This window comes from Grus americana, chromosome 9 (genome assembly GCF_028858705.1).
Source record: "Grus americana isolate bGruAme1 chromosome 9, bGruAme1.mat, whole genome shotgun sequence".
Taxonomy (NCBI): Eukaryota; Metazoa; Chordata; class Aves; order Gruiformes; family Gruidae; genus Grus; species Grus americana.
The window spans coordinates 19,275,968-19,296,071 of record NC_072860.1 but is presented as its reverse complement, the minus strand read 5'-3'; the positions used below and the strand labels follow the sequence as shown (position 1 = coordinate 19,296,071).

Below are 20,104 nucleotides of genomic sequence, written 5' to 3'. Positions count from 1 at the left end.
CATGGGCTCATGCTGACTGTATGAAGGGTTTTATCATGCAGATTTTTAGGGCAGGTTGGTTGGTAAACCTCTGTCCCAAGCAGCGAGCAAGTTGCTGAACAAGGGTCTGACTATGGCAGAGAGCAGCCCTGGAAGGGAAGCAATCTGCCAGGCTTAGAAAATACTGTTGTCATTTACATCCATAGCAACAGGAAGCAAAGAAACTGCGCACTGCTGCCCATTGTATAACTATTATGGCCCACCTAGTGTACAACTAGTTTATCATAGGAGCCTCTTCTTTGTATGGTACTCTTTCAGGGACTTTTTGTTCAAAATGTTTCCTTAGACAAAATGTTTAAAAAAGAAAGTCTGGCAACCAAGACCAATTACACCTATAGAGTCTTCCCACTGGGAGGAGGACCTCAAAGCAACTCGGTTAGATAAAAAAGTGCCACCCAAATATCTATCTAAATTCTGACAGAAAATAAATACAGGCATCAGCTTTAAAAGCTGCACATGGCAACTCAGGGAGCAGCTGGGCTGTCTAATTCTAATTCAGCGTTAAACTCAGCGAGGCCACACTCCCTGCTATGCCGGCATGCTACCACGCATCCCTGCTGCAGGATGTTGGTGTGTTTTGTGGTCGGGGAAGGAGGGGACAGCATGCAGGCTGGGCTTCAGGGGCGAGAAGGGTTGCACTTAGGGACTGGGATCTCCTGATTCAGTAAGGAATTCTCCAGTGGATCCTCTGCTACTGTAAAGCACTAAGTCCATTGGATTATTTTGCTGTATATTGGCAGCATTTCACAGGAGCATCCAATTGTTTCATCGGTTTATACCACGTGCACGTCACCTCTGCCGTTCAGAGCAAGCCCAGAGTATTGTTCATTTAGAAAGGGCAGTATGCAGCTTCATAAAAATAGCAAACAAATAATAGCAATAGAAAGCACAAGAACAAATCAGGTAAACGTGAATCCAAACATTGTTCAATACCAACAGTTTGGTTCACTGTAGAGAGAAAAAAGAGTAGGGAAAAAAACATTAACCTTGCCAGAGGGTGTCACAAGATTAAACACAGAATTATCAGTCATTGCGAAGAGTTTTCTCTCCTCTTGTTGATATCAAACATTAAAAGATTGAATATTAACATAAAGAGATTTTTCAGTACAGAACATAACAAGAAAATGCTATATCCATATCAGTAGAAGTAACAAACTACAGATCATGCAACCCAACAATCCAAAGAACATGTGAAATAGGGCTTAGTTTGAATGGGAAAGATGTCTGTTGATCACTACTCAGAACACTTAGGGTCAGATCGTGTGCAGTGCTGATCTTTCTAGGCCGTGTTTGTTGTTAAAATGTCCACACGTAACGATTTGGGGCAGTAATATCACTACTGCATACATAGGCTCATTTTCAAATGGAAGCTCTTCCATATATTTACCTTTCCTGCTGGACATCTCATCAATTCTCTTGTTTTAAAAAAAGCAAATGCTTTAATTGAGTATAAAAAATCTGCTTTCTAAACAACAGATTAATAGTATTAACTAACCCTGAGAACTAGAGGGATCTCACTAAGCGAAGGGCCTGAACAATGCCTGAGTTCCGTAGGCTGCTTGTCCACTAACCAGGGGCAGAGGAAGAAGGGTGAAAATAAGCTGGATAAAGTTCACTAAGCAATCTTAACAGTGCTGGAGCCTTCTACAAACCAATAATTGAAATACTCAAGTTTCAATCTGAGCATTCAATTGAATACAGTTCAAATCACTGTATCTGTATTAAAGGTTTGAAGGTTTGGTATTCTGTTTCTTGTGCTACTTCATGTTCTAATCACATTCAACTGCCTCCCTTGCTCGCAGCTGGTTCTGACTTCTGTCTTATGTTTCTCCAAGTGCAAGAGTGCTTCAAAATTGTCTTTGTCTTTCTTATTTATCAGTTCATTCAGACTCAAAGGGAACATTTCTGGAGATCGTTAATTACTTCCACAGCTATGTATTATGCCAATTATGGAACAGTATGACTGTGTTTCCTGCTTGACACAGACCAGCATCTTCTAGTAATTCAAGGAAAGGAAGGATTTCTTTTCTTTCTTAATTTAAATAAGTATACTCTCAATGGTTAAATACTAGTAAAATATCAAAACTATTTTAAAAATACTTAAGGGAAATTAAACTCACAAGATATTATCATCAGTTTTACCCAGTGAAAATCCAGTGAGGTTCCATCACCATTAATAACGGCTCAGGATTTGAGCCATTAGGGCTCAAATTATTAGTGGAAATTAAATTAGGTCGCAGCATTTCTGTTTTGTTTAGTTCCAGATTAAACTAACAACAAGGAATTTTTGCAGATGACTTCAGTTTTTCTTTTGTTTAATGGGTGCCATTCCTCAGTCCTTTTCCAGGCAAAACTTTTATTGGTAAAATTTAAGCCACTACCCTAACTCCTAAGGGGGAAGTGTGCTCTTATTTAATATTATTTTCTCTTTTGTAAATGTTTGTATATATAATTTCTTATCATTTTGATGTCATTTGCTGCAGATGGTGTGGTGTATGCACGTGTGTGTGTGTTTGTGCACATTTGTACATACGTTTAGCTTTGTAAATCTTCTGTGACAAGGCAATTTTCCTTGTTACAACAAAGAACATGAGCTGAACTTAATTTCAAAAGCAATTACTACTTTCATGCCTTCATCATCGGCTTAGCAGGAAACAGACTACAGAGTGTATCAATTAGTGTGCTTTAAAGCAAGTCCAGATTATTTCCATATGAAAATCTAGCTGCTCAGCTGTAAACACACTGGATAGAATTCACTTTTGGGCAGAAAGTTTGTCCAAGGCCTGTGCAAGTTTTTATTTCCCACAGAAGCTTTGAGCATAGAGCGTCAGTGGATTTCCATTCGCTCATGGACCTTGTGCAGGTCTGCCACAATTATGGCCACTTAGTCCCTGGCATTTTCAGGGGATCTGAGTGTGGTGTCTTCCTGGACTAAGAGAGATCACAGTGCTGCCATCTCAGTAGAGGGACAGTTATTGAGTTTGGCGGCAGCCGCTGTAACAGATCCATGTTTGAATAGGAAGTAGGAGATTCATGAGCTCTCACAAGACCATGAAATATTAAGCTCCTTGAATTTATCAAGCAAACTCACCCCAGTCCCCATCTATCACACTGGCATCCTTTGCACCGGCCCGTGTGTCACGGTGCTTTCAGACCCTCGTGTTAGCTTTCTCCACGTTGTGTTACAAGCATGTGGCAAAGGGATGCTGTGCCTCAAGCGCCGATTGACAAGTGGGATGGCTTGGACTGGTGTGGCAGCTGGATGGAGTTACTGCCTCCAAACGCCTGCCCAGTTCTGCTGCACAGACAGCTCAGCTGCCTGTCAATCGGCTCCTGAATTGTGCAGTTTGCAGCGTAACACTTCAGGATAAACTTACCAACGTAATATTGCTCTAATGTGCTGTGCTTTATGAGGCTGCAGTTCAAGAATTATTGGCAAGAAGTTCAGACATCTTTGCAGCAGGGCTGAGACAAGCAATGACAAGTGATAATTTTAGCACATACTGGTCAGGCAGACCCTGTGTGACCTCAGCTGGGTAATCTCTTATTTGCATATACAGTCACTGGGAACTAAACAATTTTCTAAAAATACTGCCTCCAGAATGAGAGACACATATTACCACTGTGTTCTTCTGAAGGGCCTAGTAGGAAAACCAAGAACTTATGAAATGTAAGCCTGATATTTACAGGACTGGTAAAAACTTGCTTATGAATGGAAGTCATGCTTACACTGCCCTGAGACTTCAGCATACACAGTGTTCCCACAAGGCTTGCACCGAGCTCTGATTTAACAGGGTTTTCTGTAGCTGTGGACCTCTGCTTTATTCACTTGAAGGTCATATCACTGGAATCACCTATTTTAATAGATCTAAATGGCATCTTTAAGAAACCTGATGGATTTTCTGGTGGAAAGGGATACTGCCCACTTTAAGCTATTTTTAGACATCTGACTTAGGTGGTTTCAGTTGCCTCCTTTGTTGCTAATATAAAGAATTTAGGGTCCTCACTTTGGTCCTGTGGACTACATTTAAATTAGATGCTAAGAATAGCCTAAAGTAGATGGTGTGAGTTCTTTCCTCCCCACCTTAAAGAAATCACTTCCAGAAATATTCATTAACTTTAAACAGATGGTGTCATCCCACTTAAAAATACAGCTTCAGGGCAGTGAGATTGCCAGGTAGAGGCTAAAACTCCTGTGACTTCTCTACTTGCTACACACATTTGGAAGTTCAAGGGCACCTCAGATACGTTGGTATCCTCTATGCGGCTTTCTTCTGGAAATCAGGAATGTGGCAAACACAATGACAAACAATCCCAGGATACTCAGGCCCACCGCAATGGGAGCTACTTTGCCATTTTTATCAGGAAAACATTCTTCTTCTGAAAATAAAAGGAGATCAGAGAATGTGTTATAGCAGAACACCATACTCCTAGACTATACATGTATATTCCAGAAAAGTTAGCAAATACAAGCCAGAAGTTCTCAAAACTTTGGGGTTTTGGGTTTCCCCCCCCTTCTTTTCCTGAGTTATACTTAAAACATTTTTATCTGTGGTGAATCTTATATCATAAAAACAATACTTGCCCCTTTTGAAATAGCTGCATGCTTCACTGGGGAATGACTCTGCTCTTTCATGTCCACAGGAACTGTTTTACCATCAAGATCAGTACATGCACGGCAGGAGGCTTTCTTGCTGATAGCACGTGTGGAGCTCACACTACAAAGTGCAAGTCTACAAGAGCAATGTGCATCCTGTATGGACAAAAACTGCTCCTACGTGGCATCTAATTGATTCTGCCCAGTAAAAAGGATCAGGCCAGAGAAGGGAGCCCATAGTCCAGCAAATCATTAGTGCAGCAAGGATCCTAGTTAAGTCAGTGTTTCTTAAGAAAAATCAAATTCTAATTGTTCTCTGGGTTTAATTTGGAATATTTGTGGATATTTGTGGCTAACTCACAGCATCAAGAGATTAGGAAGGCAGAAGCCTTGGACTTAGTCCAGGGCATTGTTTTAGCAGTACCATTGTAATTTTATTGTACATATGATGATGTCAGAAAAGGTTTTGACACAAATAATATCTTTTAAGAACCATTCAAAGATACATCATCCCAAATATACCTTTTAGCTACAGAGGGGGCAAATCCTGACTTCCTCAGCTAGTCCCTACCCAAATGAATACCCAAGTCATCCTCTGATTAAATGGAAACTCATTACTTAAAAATGAACTTCCAGATTGGGGTAAATTGGCGGCTTTCCTATGGAGACACTGCTCCATCTGGATCACTGACAGAAATGGAATGTTTACCCAAGTAACAATGGCAGGATCAGTCTCAAATTCACAGTACAAGGGAGTGAAGGCAGGGTCTGGGAATGATCACTAATGTGTTATCCCAGAACCGGATCAGACCTACATCTTCCATCTGATTTGTAGGAATGGTCCTTCTGTGGGCTCCAGGGAAAGACCGACCTCTAGCATGATGCTTTGAAGTGGCACCTGAGTAGCAGGGTATCCTCTAAGTAGGGCAGCTTGATCAGCTAAACCCCACAGTATATCCCAGCTCAGCAGTGAATCAATCCAGTTTATACACAGGGTGTGAGGGAGATCCAACACCCTCTGCCCCTCTCACTCCCTGTGACTATTCCAAGGCAGATCTCAACAGTGCTGTAAGACAAAAGCCTCTGTTGTTATTTTCTAATTCTGATGACTATGCTGGCACAGACTGTAGCTTAGCTTGGGCTTTTCCCCAGTGGGAATCTTTATGGCAACAGCGGGCAGTTAGCCCAGGGAGCATGTGGAATGCATGACATCATGTCACAGCTCCAGAGCCTCCACATGGCTCTCCCCAAAATCTGATCCTCTTCTCCTCTGATCCAGATGGTCATTTCACGTGATGCAATGCCACAAAGCCAAAGGCATCAGCATCCTACTAGATGCTGCCTTTTAAAAGCTTTGCCGGGATAATGTAATTGCAGTGAGCTGAAAAGTATTTGCATTTGAGTATTACAAAAGCCAGAGATGTTTGAATTAGCCATTTTGCTTTGATAAAGCCCTGGGTTATGAACTCTGAGAATCGTTTCTGATATACTGAAGTGCAGTTCAGAAGACACTTTTACAGCTTTCCAGAGTCAAACAGGCCAAGGTATTGATGTAGCACTGCTGCAGTCTGTACAAAATTGTAAGGAACTTGAAACCAATGATTATTAGTGTTTTCTTTTTCTTCCCCTTTTAAAGATAAGCAAATCAAGAGCAACAGAAGTGAAACTACCAGTCTCGAGAAACCCAAGGGGAGGAGGCTGGTGATGTGTGTAGAGTCACTCCTTCACTGGGGATTTTGTCTTTCAAAATCTGCATACAGAGCAGAGGTACATAACAGTTTCATAACTATTTCATGGCCACTGGGGAATTATTTCAGAGATGGTAGTTGCTTTCTCAGCCCTTTGATTAAGAGCAAAACTAATTTAATTTTCTATCTGATATTGATTAGTAGAGATTAGCCTGACCTTGACACGAGAGAGAGTCTTTCTAAGCTCTGTCTCTGCTAGCAGTGAGGCCATTCCAAAAGCTGTAACTGAACTCATTCATTGTACAAATTCGAATGGGAATGTGGGGACCAGATGGGATCCCATGAGTTGTTCCAGCTCAGTTTTATCCCATTAAAAAAAAAAAAAATGCATAGGTTGGATTCTCAGTGTGACTTTTAAGAATTTAAAGAAAAATATGCAAAAAAAATTCCATGTCTTAAAAAAGCCCCAAATGTTGTTTCCCATTATATTCCCTTTAGAATAAGAAATGCAGCCAAAATGGTGAACTAACAAAAGAAGAATCAGTCAAACAGAGCCAAACTGAGTCAAAAGACAGATCTAAAGTAAAAAGAAGAATACAGAGGCAATATTTTGTAAGTATGCAGAAAGTCAAATGTCTGAAGAAGGGAATGTTTTCTTAGTGCATATGAAGGGCTGGAGAGCTGATGAGCCTATCTGTCCACCTGAGTTCTTGTATGGAAACACCCTGAGAGGAAGTCACAGAAACACACAATTTGAAAGAAACCACAGGGTACCATCTAGTCCACCTCTCTAGTCCACCTCTCCGCTTTTTGTAGGATCTTTCAAGAGGTTAGGCAATAGGCCATGAGGGTGTCCATACTGTGGGACACGAGAGTTTCCTGGTGCACCTAGCAGTCCTGGACCCCACACCCTGGCCAGGTCCTAGCCGCATCACTGGACAAGAAACAAGGATGGCGAAATCTCATTTCCCTGTGGAAGGAAGCCCAGGTGATGAGCCCGAATACATTCTCCCAGTGTGGGCAATCCAGGGACCAGGGGAGTCAGTACTGGTCTGTCTCTGTCTTTTCCTAAGATACTTAGTTACCTCTTTGTGCCTGTACTCAAGAAAAGACAAATTGCAGAGATGAGCATCACATTTAATTTTGAAACTAGGGAGCGTGCCAACTGTGCTCTTCCTCAGGAGTGCATTTCATCATGTCTAGACACAGCTGTTCTGAAAGTATCATCCTGCATTCACAAATATCCCTTATTAGTTGGCAGTTTTGCTGCTGCAGCTGTGGGACATCATGAGTGTCAAGAGCCTTTCAAAATAGCTAAAATCTGACTATATCAAGAACAGTGACCTTGAACTGAACTGTACATATTAGGGCTTTGGGCGATGCAATGGTGGTGAACACACCTCCGCTTGCTCTGGGAGAAAATGGGTGAAGAATAAAATGGTGGCTGCGGAGTTCAACATTTTTAATGAGAAGGTGAAACAGAAGGTATTGAATGTAGGAGGGAGACATACTTTTCCATCTTCCATAGGTATTAGCACTGTATTGACAATGACTCACAGAAGGGTGAGAATACAGCAGCGGGCAGGTTATGGTGTTTGGTAGCCATTGCAAAGCTGTGATTGTGCTATGGGTGTAATAGGATCACCATGTGTATAATCTAGCAGAGGGAGATACCTCAGGCTACCAGAGTGCTGACATGTAGATCTCGGAAGGGTGGGAAAAGTATCCTTCTACTTACCTTTTCCAAACTGGTTACCGACAATATCAAATGCCTGCAGCTGCATATTAACAAAGAGTAGCTGGAAGTTCTTCTCCAAGCCAAAGGTTTGCTTGCTGGCACACTTAAAGGAATTCCCCAGCTTTGTTGTAAACAGCTTCTCATCTATGGCTGCATAGTAAAGCATGCCTGGAGGCCATAAAGAGACAAATGAGAATCCACACTAACTCTTTTGGCACCAACATCTTTCTGAGATAAAATGGAGGATCCCTGGTGCTCTGGCAGGGCAGCAGTCACAGATGTAATTAAAGCATGAATATTTTCACCACGATGTATCAGTTACATTTCTTCCCTGTTGAAATGAGTGCTTTAATTATCAATGGGCAACTCAGCTGAGCTTGGGTCTGAAAAAGTGGCTAATATTTCAGATGCTTCTTCAAATCATATTTTAACAACTCGAGTCTGCAAGAGGGGATTAGGACTCTCTCAGGAGCCAGCATGGCTATTGCCAGACAAAACGGAGATACTATCTCTAGCATGGGAATTTGAAATATCTAGTCTGTATTGCTTTATGTATTAAATATGTTTTTAAACATATTTCAGTGTCATAATACTTTACTGGAAATATGGCTCAAGCTCTTAGCATTCCTTGGGAGATAGCACCGGGCAGCTCCTGACTGTTCAAATGGCAAGAAGCAGGGCTATATAAGAAGAAGAAAATTCGATTGCCTGAGAAGAGCACAGACAAGGTCTGAAGAACCTCAGCCTGGGTCCAGTTCTTATTTTTGCCAAAGGAAAATATCAGACACACCTCCTTTCCATATTGGTGTATTTGAAATCCAGATCCAGCTCTGCACTTCTGTGATCCAGATACTATATTCATTTACTTTGCTTATGAGATTGGAAAGATGCATGCAACTGAACTGGAGTCACAGCATTTTTGTATGGTTGCAGATAAAAAACCTTGAGGACCGTTTGGTATCTTAATTTAGGTTCAAAGTGATCTCCTTTCTGAAAGAGTAGTGAAAGGCAGGGAAATATTTTGGGCACAAAATGAGAATTGAACAATTCTGATGAAACTGCAGCCCAGTCCCTTCTCTTCCATTTTCACACCATAAGATTTAGGTGAATGACAACGTTGAAAACCTGGTAAAATACATAATTTGCAAAATCCAGTGTTTTAAAGATATGAAAGCCTATCCCACACCTAGAACAGTTTGATATGAAATTAAGACAGTGTAAAATTACTGACCTTCAGAAGATAACTGTAATCTAGCCTCAATTTTACTGACATAGTACGTTGGAGCTTGCTGCAAAAGAAGATATAACTTTATTTGTAATACATCCTCATATTTGTAAAAAAAAAACCAAAACAGTTCACCACAGCAAAATGGTCACAAAGAATTCTCAAAAAAACCCCAACCAAATTTTTTAAAGCATCACCTTCAAGACCCAAGTACCAACTTGCTTGGATGTATTGCTTTTTCTTTTCCAAATCACTCTCTCCAATAGCTGAGAAGCTGGTGCAATGCGGCAATCTCAGCTACATCACACATTCTGCTCAGTTCAGTGAAACTGGACCGTGCAGGTGTGATTTTGCACACGCTGCTCAAGCTAGACATTTCTGTGATACTTGTAACCAAAAGTAGGAGGGAGTTAAGCAAATATTATACATTGCACAAATTAACAGGCATGTGATTAGGCCATGTTACTTTTATTCACCTGTTCTGCTTTCACCAAGAGTCCCTACAGTGCTCTCCTGAGAAATCCTGCACTGAATTAACCCGTGCTGACCTGCTGTTTGACTGCTTGCAGGACCTCAGCCGACACCGTTAGAAGTACTCAGGACTTTATGCACAGATGCCCTTTGCGTGAGCAAACTGCAGAAAGCAGCCACGCTTCTGGGTTCATCATTTTGAACTGGAAGAGGTCAGCAACAAGCTGAGACCTGGGAGCTCATCTCATGCTAGTACCACTCATTTCCTATTTTGTTTGCCAACAGCAGCCACTACGAATGAGGAAACAGCAACCTGGATGTGTCTGCGTAGGGGAGAAATAACCGTTCTTTCCACCCTTCTGACACTGTTGGTGCTGGCTGGCTTTTTTTCATATGCCTACAGACTGCTGACATGGAAAGCACCTGGTACAACAGCAGAGAGCAAAATTTCCAGCCAAGTGTCCTGCCTGCATGTGCCCTAAACCCCTGGTGCAACCTGAATGCTGTCCTCCCCTGGACTGTCACAAAGCGAGAGCCAGCCCCAGGAGCTTCTCTGTGGTATCCTGTGAGTCTTTATGTAGCAGCCCTACTATTCATTTTAATTGTAGCGGTGAGCACACAGGGACTGGTGGATAAACAGCAGCAGACATGAATGTCTCCTGTGCATCCGGCATTAACGTTATGCAGTTTAAAAGCTGGTGGGATGGATTGGGAAAGTTTAATAAAGAAATACACCAGCAGAGAGGTTCTGAGGATTATTCTCACTTAAAGACATAAATAGGCCAAATAGTACCATTGTTTTGGTGGCAGCGCTATGTTCTGTTTGGCCACAGTTAATAACTTTGCTTGGGGAAAACACCTGCTCCTACTTCACGTCTTGTGGGTTGGTTACAAAACTTCCTTTTTTCAAGTTCTTTGCAAAAAGCAGCTGGCAGTGGTGAGTACTGAGCCGGCTGCTCACCTCCCACTACCCCGCACCAGCACTGCAGCACCGGGGCCTGACCCAGCTCCTCTTTCACTGGTGAAAATCAGAAGTGCCACTGCTGGAGCACTCCTGGTTCAAAGCAGTTAGAGAGGCTGTGGAGGCCAACGACATAAAAAGCAGCGGCAAAATGATTTCTCATTAACTTGAATTTCAAAGAGGTCTAAGCCAAGCCCTGCTATTCTCTTGAGGCGTATCTTTAAGTGAAGGGCAGACTGTCTAATGCTCTGCCAATAACCACCTTTTTCAGCGCAAGACAGGTCAAGTACCTCCTAAAGGTTGACGTCACTCTCCTTAGCACTGCTACAAGCTGGGGCTTTCATGGGTACTTGAATCACCAGACTTTTTCTAAGGATCCTTGTAACACAGAAAAAGCTCCCCTTGTTGCAGGAAGCGCACGGTTAAAGCAAACACTCATGGTCTGAACTGATCCTTTGTTTTAAAACAGCTCCTTGATTTTTTAACTCGCTTTTTCTCTGTAGCTTTTAGAAAACTTTCTAAAATCAAGATGATTATTAATTAAAATCTTTTCTCTGCTCAAGCATTAATGACTCCAGTGGGGTATAATTTGCCATCCCCTCTTGGACTTTCTATGGAAATGTATTGAATTTCCAAGGACCTGCCAGCCCCCAGCTGAATGGAAGATGACGACTGATTTGTACTTTTCTTAATTGTCGCTAATTTGAGCTTTGAACTGGGCTGCAACACTGACATTTTGGCTTGATTACTTGAAGGCCACAGATCAGCAGTGATGGCCAGATACAGCTCTGAACTGCTGTGGAGCTCCAGGATATGGCCTTAATGCATCCTACAGTGTTTGACAGGATCCAACCCGTGCCATATTCCTCCCTGCCCATTAATGACTTTATGCACAGCCCTAACTTCTGTCTTTAGCCCTGCTGGCATCACCACCCAGCCCTTACTAGCTTTCAGATAAATAACACTGCCTGCTGCCTCCCAAAATGTGTAAACGGTGCAAATGCTTGAGGAAGCGAGAGGATGGCTGTGCTCGGCAACTTTCTCTTGTGGTTATAATATCAGCAGCGCTCTTGGTAGCTTATGTTAAAGCCTCGTCCACGTATGATGCGGTCCCAGCAGGGAGCATGGTATCAGTAGACACAACGTCAAAAAGAAAACGCATTTTTCCACTATGTAAGCATGGGCCTCTCTCTTGCCCAATATTTTGTGTGTATTTATAAATCTCCCTAGTCTGGTGCATTTTAAGGGCACTTATCTACAGTATTGTTGCAGTTCAGTTGTTTGGAATTTTCCACTCAAAAATTAGATGACATTAGGCGCCTTCAGCTGTGGGTGGGCCATGGCTCCGTACAACTGCACAGGCTGCCCTTTGGATTTAACAACTACGGCTGGCTTTTGGCTGGGCAGTTGGGATACTTGGCGTTTACGGGAAACAAATGACTAACCTCACCTGCGTTCAGGTGGCCCCTGAGACACCATTTCATAAGAGTAACTTGATAGTGTGAGTCAGAGCTCCCGGCACGCACCCCTTGTTCCTGTGCAGGGACCCCAGTCCCAAACCCCTTCCCTCTGCCCCGCTCCAATGCAAACAGCAGACCCGGCCTTCCCTCCCACTGGATTTTTACCTATCAAAAAGTGAGAGGCAGATTTTGCTTGAGGCTATTTCAAGACTTTGTGCTGCTAGATTGGCAGCTTTAACACTGTTCTCTAGCACTTTCTTTCAAAGGATGGCAAGGCACTGTACTTACCCTTCATTCCACGTATGAACTTCTCCAAATTCAAAGTTCAGATAGACAAGATGTGATTTAACATTGAAGTTAGCCCTGCTGTGAGCAGGGGATTGGACCAGGTGCCCTCCAAAGGTCTTTTCCAACCTGAATTAATCCATGGTTCTATGGTTCTTGCCTCTTGGGAAGGACAAGGGTAATAGTGCCTTATATACAGGTGGAAAACTAGCATAGAGATGGATGAAATGCCTTTTCTCACAGCACAAGCTGGATCAAAGGCAGCCTAAGTTCCAGCTCCTCAATCTTAAACACTCCTTCCCTCTAAATGCGACAATTACCTTAACAAAGGTGAAGTTTATAAACCCTCCACTGAAAGTTATGTTCAGCTCAGACTGCACCGTCCCACAGCTTCCAGATGTCTCCGTCGCATTGGGGTTGACAGCCATGTACTCCATCTGCTTCTGTGGAGAGAAGAGACATTGCAGAGCTGCTGATGAAGATGAGGGGGGAAACTTGATAAGAAACACACAGAGATTTATGGCTGGGTTTTGGGTGGGTTTTTTTCCAGACAGCCGCTGTGTGGCCAAATGAACAGGCCAGCGGTGGCGGCAGCCTAATTGCTGACTGCCGGGGTCATTCCCTGCTTCTGAACCAGCACTAGCACTTGTCTGGCACAGAACCGAGCTGTTCCTCTGTGTTCAGCTCACAGAAAATAATCCTTTTCTGCTCATTCGGTGAACTGATATGATTCAGAGCAAGGACAGATGAGCACCAGGGGTAATTTAAAAAGAGGGAGCAGTGGGAACTTGTGCCTGAAGGCAGAGGAACAATCAAGACAGAGGCAGGCAGTGGTTAGATTGCCTTTGACATGTGTTGCTCCTTGTATCACCCCAACCTCCTCATTCTGTCCTGCACAGTTCATCCCTAGCATCAGCCAACCCACGCTGTAGTCTGAGAGCTCTGCAGCCCAGAATACACAGTTCGGCTCCTTCAGCCTTAACTCAAACACACCTTACTTTTGTAATAAACACCTCACTGGGATCTGATGAGGTTGGGGATAATGGTCCCTGCCTGGCTTCTTCCACGATGAGGGATGAAAATTACTTTCACCAACATGAGATACTTATCCCATGCTAGAAATATTCAGACCCCAGCAAGAATATTTGGATTTGTAATGGGGATGGCTCAAGGCGTATGAGCTCCACAGCCTGAGGATGTGACCCCACATATTGTATTAATGGAGGCTACAAAACTTTAATTCTGAGGGACGTAATCACCACTTCAGGTTTTATGACAACAGTGGATCACTGCTAGGAGAGGGTACTAGCTCCCCAGGATCTGCTCTGATCCAGCCTGGCAGTTCCAGTGATCCTAAAATGTCCATGTGTCAGTACCCACCCACCTCTGAATCCAAGTCTGTGATTTGACAATTTCTTGCTTTCATTGCAACTGGCAATGTCGAGCCCTTCACTGAAGTAAATTCAGCTTTTAACTAGTCTCCCGTTCTGGGAAACACAAACAGCACTGAAGCCTGACCTACCCTGCCAACATCACTGAAATAAGGAAGCACCCATACGTCTCACTGACATCATCATATAAGCCAAAATACAGCAGCTGAGCTGCTGTGGCACAGAAAAGATCTTAGACTGGTGGCAAACCACTTATTTTTGTCATACAACCTAACTTATGAAAATTGCTTTGAAAGAAGAATAAATTCCAGCTAATGAAGAAACAGTCATTACAAAGCTCAGCCTTGCAGTGCTTCCACCTCACCTTCTGTGTATTCTGAGCCATCAGCTGCAAGCCCATGACCGCTTTGATGCAGGTCCTGTTCCCATTGGAAACGGTGTATGTGCCAGTGGGGATGGGAGACGGCCGCGGGGCAGGAGTGGGCCTCACTGTCCTCGTAGTAGATGGGATGGTTGTTGGAGTCCCTGGACGAATGGTTGTTGTGTTGGTCATGGCTGTGGCTGTTGGACTTTTAGGCAGCGCTGTTTGATTTCCCCACCCTGTGCTGGGCTTTACAGTTTGCATGGTGGTGGCTGTAGTAGTTATGGCAGTAGCTGTCATTTGTGTGCTTGGCGTCGTATGATTTATGGTTGTGTTTGTGGCTGCTGCTGTCATTTCTGTGCTTACATGTGTTGTGGCTTGCTTGGTTGAGGACATAGGATTTAGGGTTGTGTTCTTCACTGCAGGCGTAACCGTTTCCATTGCCTGGGTTGTAGCCTGACGGGTTGCAGTTGTGCTGTCTGCTGCTGTTGTGGATACCACCGCGGGAGGTGTCTGGCCAGCCACTTGTGTGGTGGCTGCTCCTGCCTGTGCTGCTGTGTGCTGGCCCGGTGCTGTTGTTACCTGACGCTGGTCTGTTGTCTGCACAGTCGTTCTATGGCTTGTGGGTGTTGTTTTAAGAGAGCCTGTGCTGTTAGAAGGAACTGTGGTGCCTTGATGGGGTGAAGAATGATAAAGGGAAAGTGGCTGAGCAGAAGTAGCCGTATGGTGGAAGGATGTGGTTTCTGGAGACAGTTCGATCCCTGGGGCCACTTCGGCAAAGCAGGAGGAAAATGCTGCAAAAAAACAAGTCAGTCAGTAGTCTAGAAACCTTTACGTTTAACATTTCTGTTGATACCCACAACATAACTGCATCGATTTTGTTATCAAATGGGTGATACGATTTATTCCTCATTTGGCTCCAGTCATGATAGGAGAGTGAAAGCAGACATGCTGTAGGACTATCCATAAATTTTCACCACTCCCCCAGTCTTCACACCTCTGGATATCCCCATTGCAGTGGAAGCGCACTGGCTGCTGGCTCCCCACACACTGCTTTTACCGCTGAAGAAGCCAGAGGATGACAGAGGCGTGAGCAGACCTTGCACAATCCCCAGGCAGCACAAGAATTCCCTTGCAGGCAGCAGCACAACAAGTTTTGCTAGAAGAACACTCTTGAGATCTAAGGAAGATGCCGCGGATGCCGGGGTGTTACAGTGAAGGGGTGGTTGGTTACTTACCAACAAAGCATGGGGAAAGGGAACATTTTTTCTGTGTGAAGGAAGTGAGGCACCATAGTGGTCTTATAGTGATTCAGAATAGTCTGGGAAACCGGTCTGGGAGACAAGGAAATTCCAGATATTTATTTATGGTGATAATGTATCCATGCCAGCTTGAACCCTCAAGTTCTTCCTTCTGGGAGGTACCCGAGGGAATGCTCCAAACAAGCCCTGTAGTGATGCCCTTTCAGCAATGAGAAACAAATTTCAGGGTGCAGCATGCAGGGGCTTTTTGGACCACATCTAAAAATAGTCAAGCACCAAAATTATGCTTCTATCTTATAACATTTACAGAAACATGTCCCTTGCAGAACTGAAAAGAAAATATCTGGCTCCTAAATGTACATAACGAAGTTAAGAAAATTGTAAATAATGAAGTGAATAAAAAGTGGAAAAAGTACATTGTAGAATAGATGAAGGTCACAACTCTTCTGCTTGAGTCTTTGATTGTAAGTATGCAACAAGACTCTGTAAAGACAAGGTCAAGATAAAAGAAATCATAAATTACTGACATATATGTGTTCCTTGATGTGCATGAAATTTCTCATTAATTGGTGTCAGAGGTTTGTGGCAGGCAGGTTGCTGAGACTCAGATTTTAGCATCAATTAAGGCCAGAGGTACATTCAGAGTAGAAATGGCTGAAATCTCACAAGCTCATCTTCCTTTCATTTATTTATTTTCACTCAGCATGAACAGTGATCTGCAACAATAGCTGCATTCACAAAATCTCACCATTTTAGGATAAATCATATACACTAAGTAAGAATAATAAAACCTACCGGGTTTTGAATCAAATTCAAGATCAAAACCAAAGAAATGAGAACAGAACTATAGATCTGAACCCACACCACAATTTTCCCTTAAAATTGGCTATGCTAGAGAAGAGCAGAAATGGAGATGCATACGCCCCATTCCTAAAACCGCCTGGGTTTCACCTCTGTGCTGTGCAGAATATACTTGACTGCCAGCGTAGCTGTTATCATCAAAGTGCACCTTCATACAGGTGAAAAGCCTCAAAAATGACAGGACAGATCCCTCTGATTGTGAATACTATCAGAAGGACCATAAAAATGCCATAATTAATATGATACTTTAGTTCATTTTTCTCACTTTCCCCTAGACTTTACCACACCTGCTGGCGGAACTGAAAAGCAGATAAGTTATCTCCTTCTGCGTGCCAGTGGAAAATCAGAGCGGTTGCCATATACAAGCTATAGGTGATTGCATCTAAGTGTATTGGGATGATAAAAACAAAAAAGAAGAAGTTGCAGTTTTCACTCTTTTTTCCCCTATAGGACTGCAAAACAACACATTTAAATTTACACAAGTCTTAAATAGTCAGTAATTCTGAGTTTTTAGTTAACAGATTGGTCTCAATTAGTGACCAGATAACACTTTTACAGCCGTGGGAGAAACATGATTTCACTGACACTGACACTTGGATGCCACCCATAGCTTTTAAATGAAACTTCATTTCCCCCAGAAGGTCATTTCAATCTATTTTTCACTAGAGAAACATTCAGCCTGACAGGGTCACTGAGGGGTAAAGTCCAAAATGTCTTTGGGGTGGCCCATGGCTCCTGCTCACCAGGTGACCTGCTGGACCACTCCTCCAGTCTCCCACAGCTCTCCCAAGGATTTTGGAGCCTCTGTCAGGGTATGGCCACGCTGCTAAACTTGTTGGCTTGGGTCGTCTTTTCAAAAGGCGTTTGGCCACCTGAGCTCCCTGGGATGGGTAAGGATTGCTCTCTGGTTGCACCTGATGGTCTCAGCTCTTCTTGGGTGGCTGTTGGAGGTAGCTCAGTAGTTCTGCTGTGCCAAAGGGCAGGTGGCCCATGAGATGCCTGACCTACCCTCCAACTAAGGCCTGGAAGGCTTCACCATGGCTCCCTCAGCATTGCAGCATTGCCTCTCGGGGAGCCTGGCACAGGTCGGCAAAGGAGCCGCCTGCACAGCTCTCCCCGCCAGCCGTTTTCATGGCTGTGCCGGCAAAAGGCACCACAGAACAATGAAGAATTGCAGCTCTGCATCCCCCTGTTAGTATCTTTCTTTTTTTATCCATGAGGCCAGCTCAAAACTTCATAGACCATCATTTTGCTTGAGGGATGTGTGCTCCCTGGGGTGTATCCTCCTGGAGCGAGCAGCTGCAATCCCCTCATCTCACCTCGGCTTCAAAGTTGTGCGTTACAAATGCCGAGGGCTGCGTTTCTGCCCAGCAAGCCTCCATGCACACAATGCTTCAGAACAAAACTCTCAGAAAAGGATCAGGGCAGCTCTCAGAAATTTGCTGTCCCCGATCTGAGCCTGGAGACCCCAATTTCATGCTTTAGTGATCAGGGAGGTTCAGTCAATGCCAGCAGCGGGATGTCACTGCTCTGCTCCCAGGATTACAGCAGGAAGTGGAGCGCTCAGTGCCATGAACTGGCTGTGACATTTCTCTGCCTGCCGTCCTGTAATGGGGTGGGTGAAAAAAACCCCTCTTGCTGGGGATTTTTTCGCCTTCTCGTCTAACCACACACTCATGCTGCTCGGCAGCCCAGCAGGTTTGTTCTGCTTTATGCTGCCCAGAAGAAAAACTCGTATTTAGCTGACTGATTTTGTGTGGACACAAAAACCTGACCCAACTCCTATAATCATTGAAAACACTCTTGCCAGCTCCGCCTGCTTTGGTTTGAGTCCTTGAGGAACTGGAAAAGCACCAAGATTTTCCGAGAGGTTTCAGTACTGTTGTAATTTCCCTCCAATGCAGCAGTTTCTTAAACCTCCAACCATTACGACTTTATATCCCTTAAACTTTAATTATTTTTAATTCCCTATCTGCACAGATAGACTTGACTTTGTGCCATTAATAAAACATCACAACAAACTACTAAAGGAACAATCAAAAATGGATAAGGAGCTGAGGAGACAAGTTCTTCCTGGTCAAAAAGATCCGTGCTGACCACTGCGGAGTTAGTGTTACTTCTCTCAGTCTGATGTTGCTCTCCTTTCCTGTGCACGTTTTGGGGCTACTTCAGCAGCCTCTGGCCATGAAGTGGGGGTGGGAGAGCAGAGCAGATATGGCAGGAGCTGCTTGGGGCCAACTCCCTGGGCTGTTTCCCGGCTCACCGCACTGCCCCAGCAGAGCTGGGAGAGAGACGGGGGTTGTTACCTGTGCGATCCCTGTGTGCCGATGGCAAAACACACCAGAGAAACCCAGCGCCCCACCAGCGAGCTCAAACCTTTAGCCATTACATGGATTAAATTACACTCTGTCCTTCTTCACCTGGCAGAATTTGTAGTGCTGCGGGTGTTGAGGGATGACTTAACACGCTGGGACACGTCCTTGACCAGGGTAGCTCCCCAGATTTTCACAGAGCAGCATTAAGGACTGAACGGTGACTTTGATCTGGTTTCTTGTGGGGCTAAGCCCCAGCCTGCCCCCGTCTTCCCTAGGCCCCCCGCCTCACTTTTGCTTTCCCGATCGTGCTCTGCATCTCGCAATGTGGAAAAATGAGTGAGTCAAGCAACGCTTCCTTAGTTTTTCTTCTGCTTATCTCACTCAAGACCCTCAGTCAATTCTGCTGGTCTGGGAATTATTTTTAATTAAGAAAAGCAAGCCCAAAAAAGCCTTTTGAGCTGACTCCATCACACAGTCAGATTTTATGCAAGGGAAAATACACAGGAAAACATCAGACTAAGTCTATACCAGCTGCAATTAAACATAGTTATAGTTATTTCTTAGCAGTGGGACTTTACTAAAAGCACCCTTCATGCTAGCAACAAAACTTTTTAAAGTTTTCAGTCTGTTAGGTGCTGTCCGGACTGCAAGGAAACAAAATTAGCATAGTCTATCATCTCCTTTTTCTGATAGAAATGATGGAGGACGTTACTCACCACAGGCGAAGGTTAGCAAGATGAACTGCCGTGCGCTCCTCCCCATGGCCGGCACAGCTGCAGGTTTGAGAGATGCTGCTTCTCACCGTGGAGCGGGTGGAAAGGAATTCAAGGTTTCCTGGGGACTGAAAAGTTTCGCTTGATGGAGGGAGTGCTCAGTCACATGGCTGGAAAGGAGGTGGAGAGACACGGGGAGACTGATGCTTCTCGTCTGTGAACCACTGCAGAAGGAAATAGGTGATGGTTAGGAAAGAAAGTGAAAACAGAAAGGGCTGCTGGGCTAACTGGGGAGAGGACAGGCTCTCACTCTGCAGCTGAGACCTGGGGCTCTGCAAGGTCACAGAGAGCTTCATGCATCTCTCTCCAGTTTTGATAACCTGGTGCAGACTGCAGCTGTACCCCAGTGGAGGGTCTCAACCTGTAAATCAGTACTTTCCCTGTGTTCTTTTTAAAAGTACTTTCTTTAGGGCCAAACTCTTTCTTTTATGTTAAGGCACAAAAGGGAGAGGTGTGATCTTGAGCCATCACCTGCTAAAAGTGAAACAGGGCTGAGCAAAGCCCCAGACGGGCTCTCGTCCCTGTCTGCTGGCTGGTTCAGTCCCACTCCAAGGACTGAGCTTGTTGAAGGTGGATCAGCCGGGGTGGCTCACCATGAGTGCTGTGTCCTCAGCAAATGGCAACGACCCATCTCCGTCCCGTGAAGTGCCTCCTGCAGACCACGCCAAGCTGGGACA

At 44.2% G+C, this 20,104-nt stretch overlaps 1 protein-coding gene across 2 annotated transcripts; it reads right to left on the bottom strand.

The window, feature by feature from the left end:
* Positions 1 to 2,460: 2,460 nt before the first annotated feature.
* On the bottom strand, positions 2,461 to 20,016 carry LAMP3 (lysosomal associated membrane protein 3). 2 transcript variants are annotated; one of them, XM_054835070.1, is made up of 7 exons: positions 19,899 to 20,016; positions 19,371 to 19,591; positions 14,220 to 15,010; positions 12,785 to 12,907; positions 9,294 to 9,351; positions 8,063 to 8,230; positions 2,461 to 4,419 (listed from the first exon to the last, which is right to left on the bottom strand). In XM_054835070.1, exons 2-7 carry the CDS (start codon positions 19,414 to 19,416, stop codon positions 4,280 to 4,282), a joined length of 1,326 nt encoding a protein of 441 aa, XP_054691045.1. In that variant the 5' UTR covers positions 19,417 to 19,591; positions 19,899 to 20,016; the 3' UTR covers positions 2,461 to 4,279. The 2 variants fall into 2 exon arrangements, with proteins under 2 accessions (XP_054691045.1, XP_054691046.1); XM_054835071.1 differs by lacking the exon at positions 8,063 to 8,230 and having other exon boundaries at positions 19,899 to 20,008.
* Positions 20,017 to 20,104: the final 88 nt, after the last annotated feature.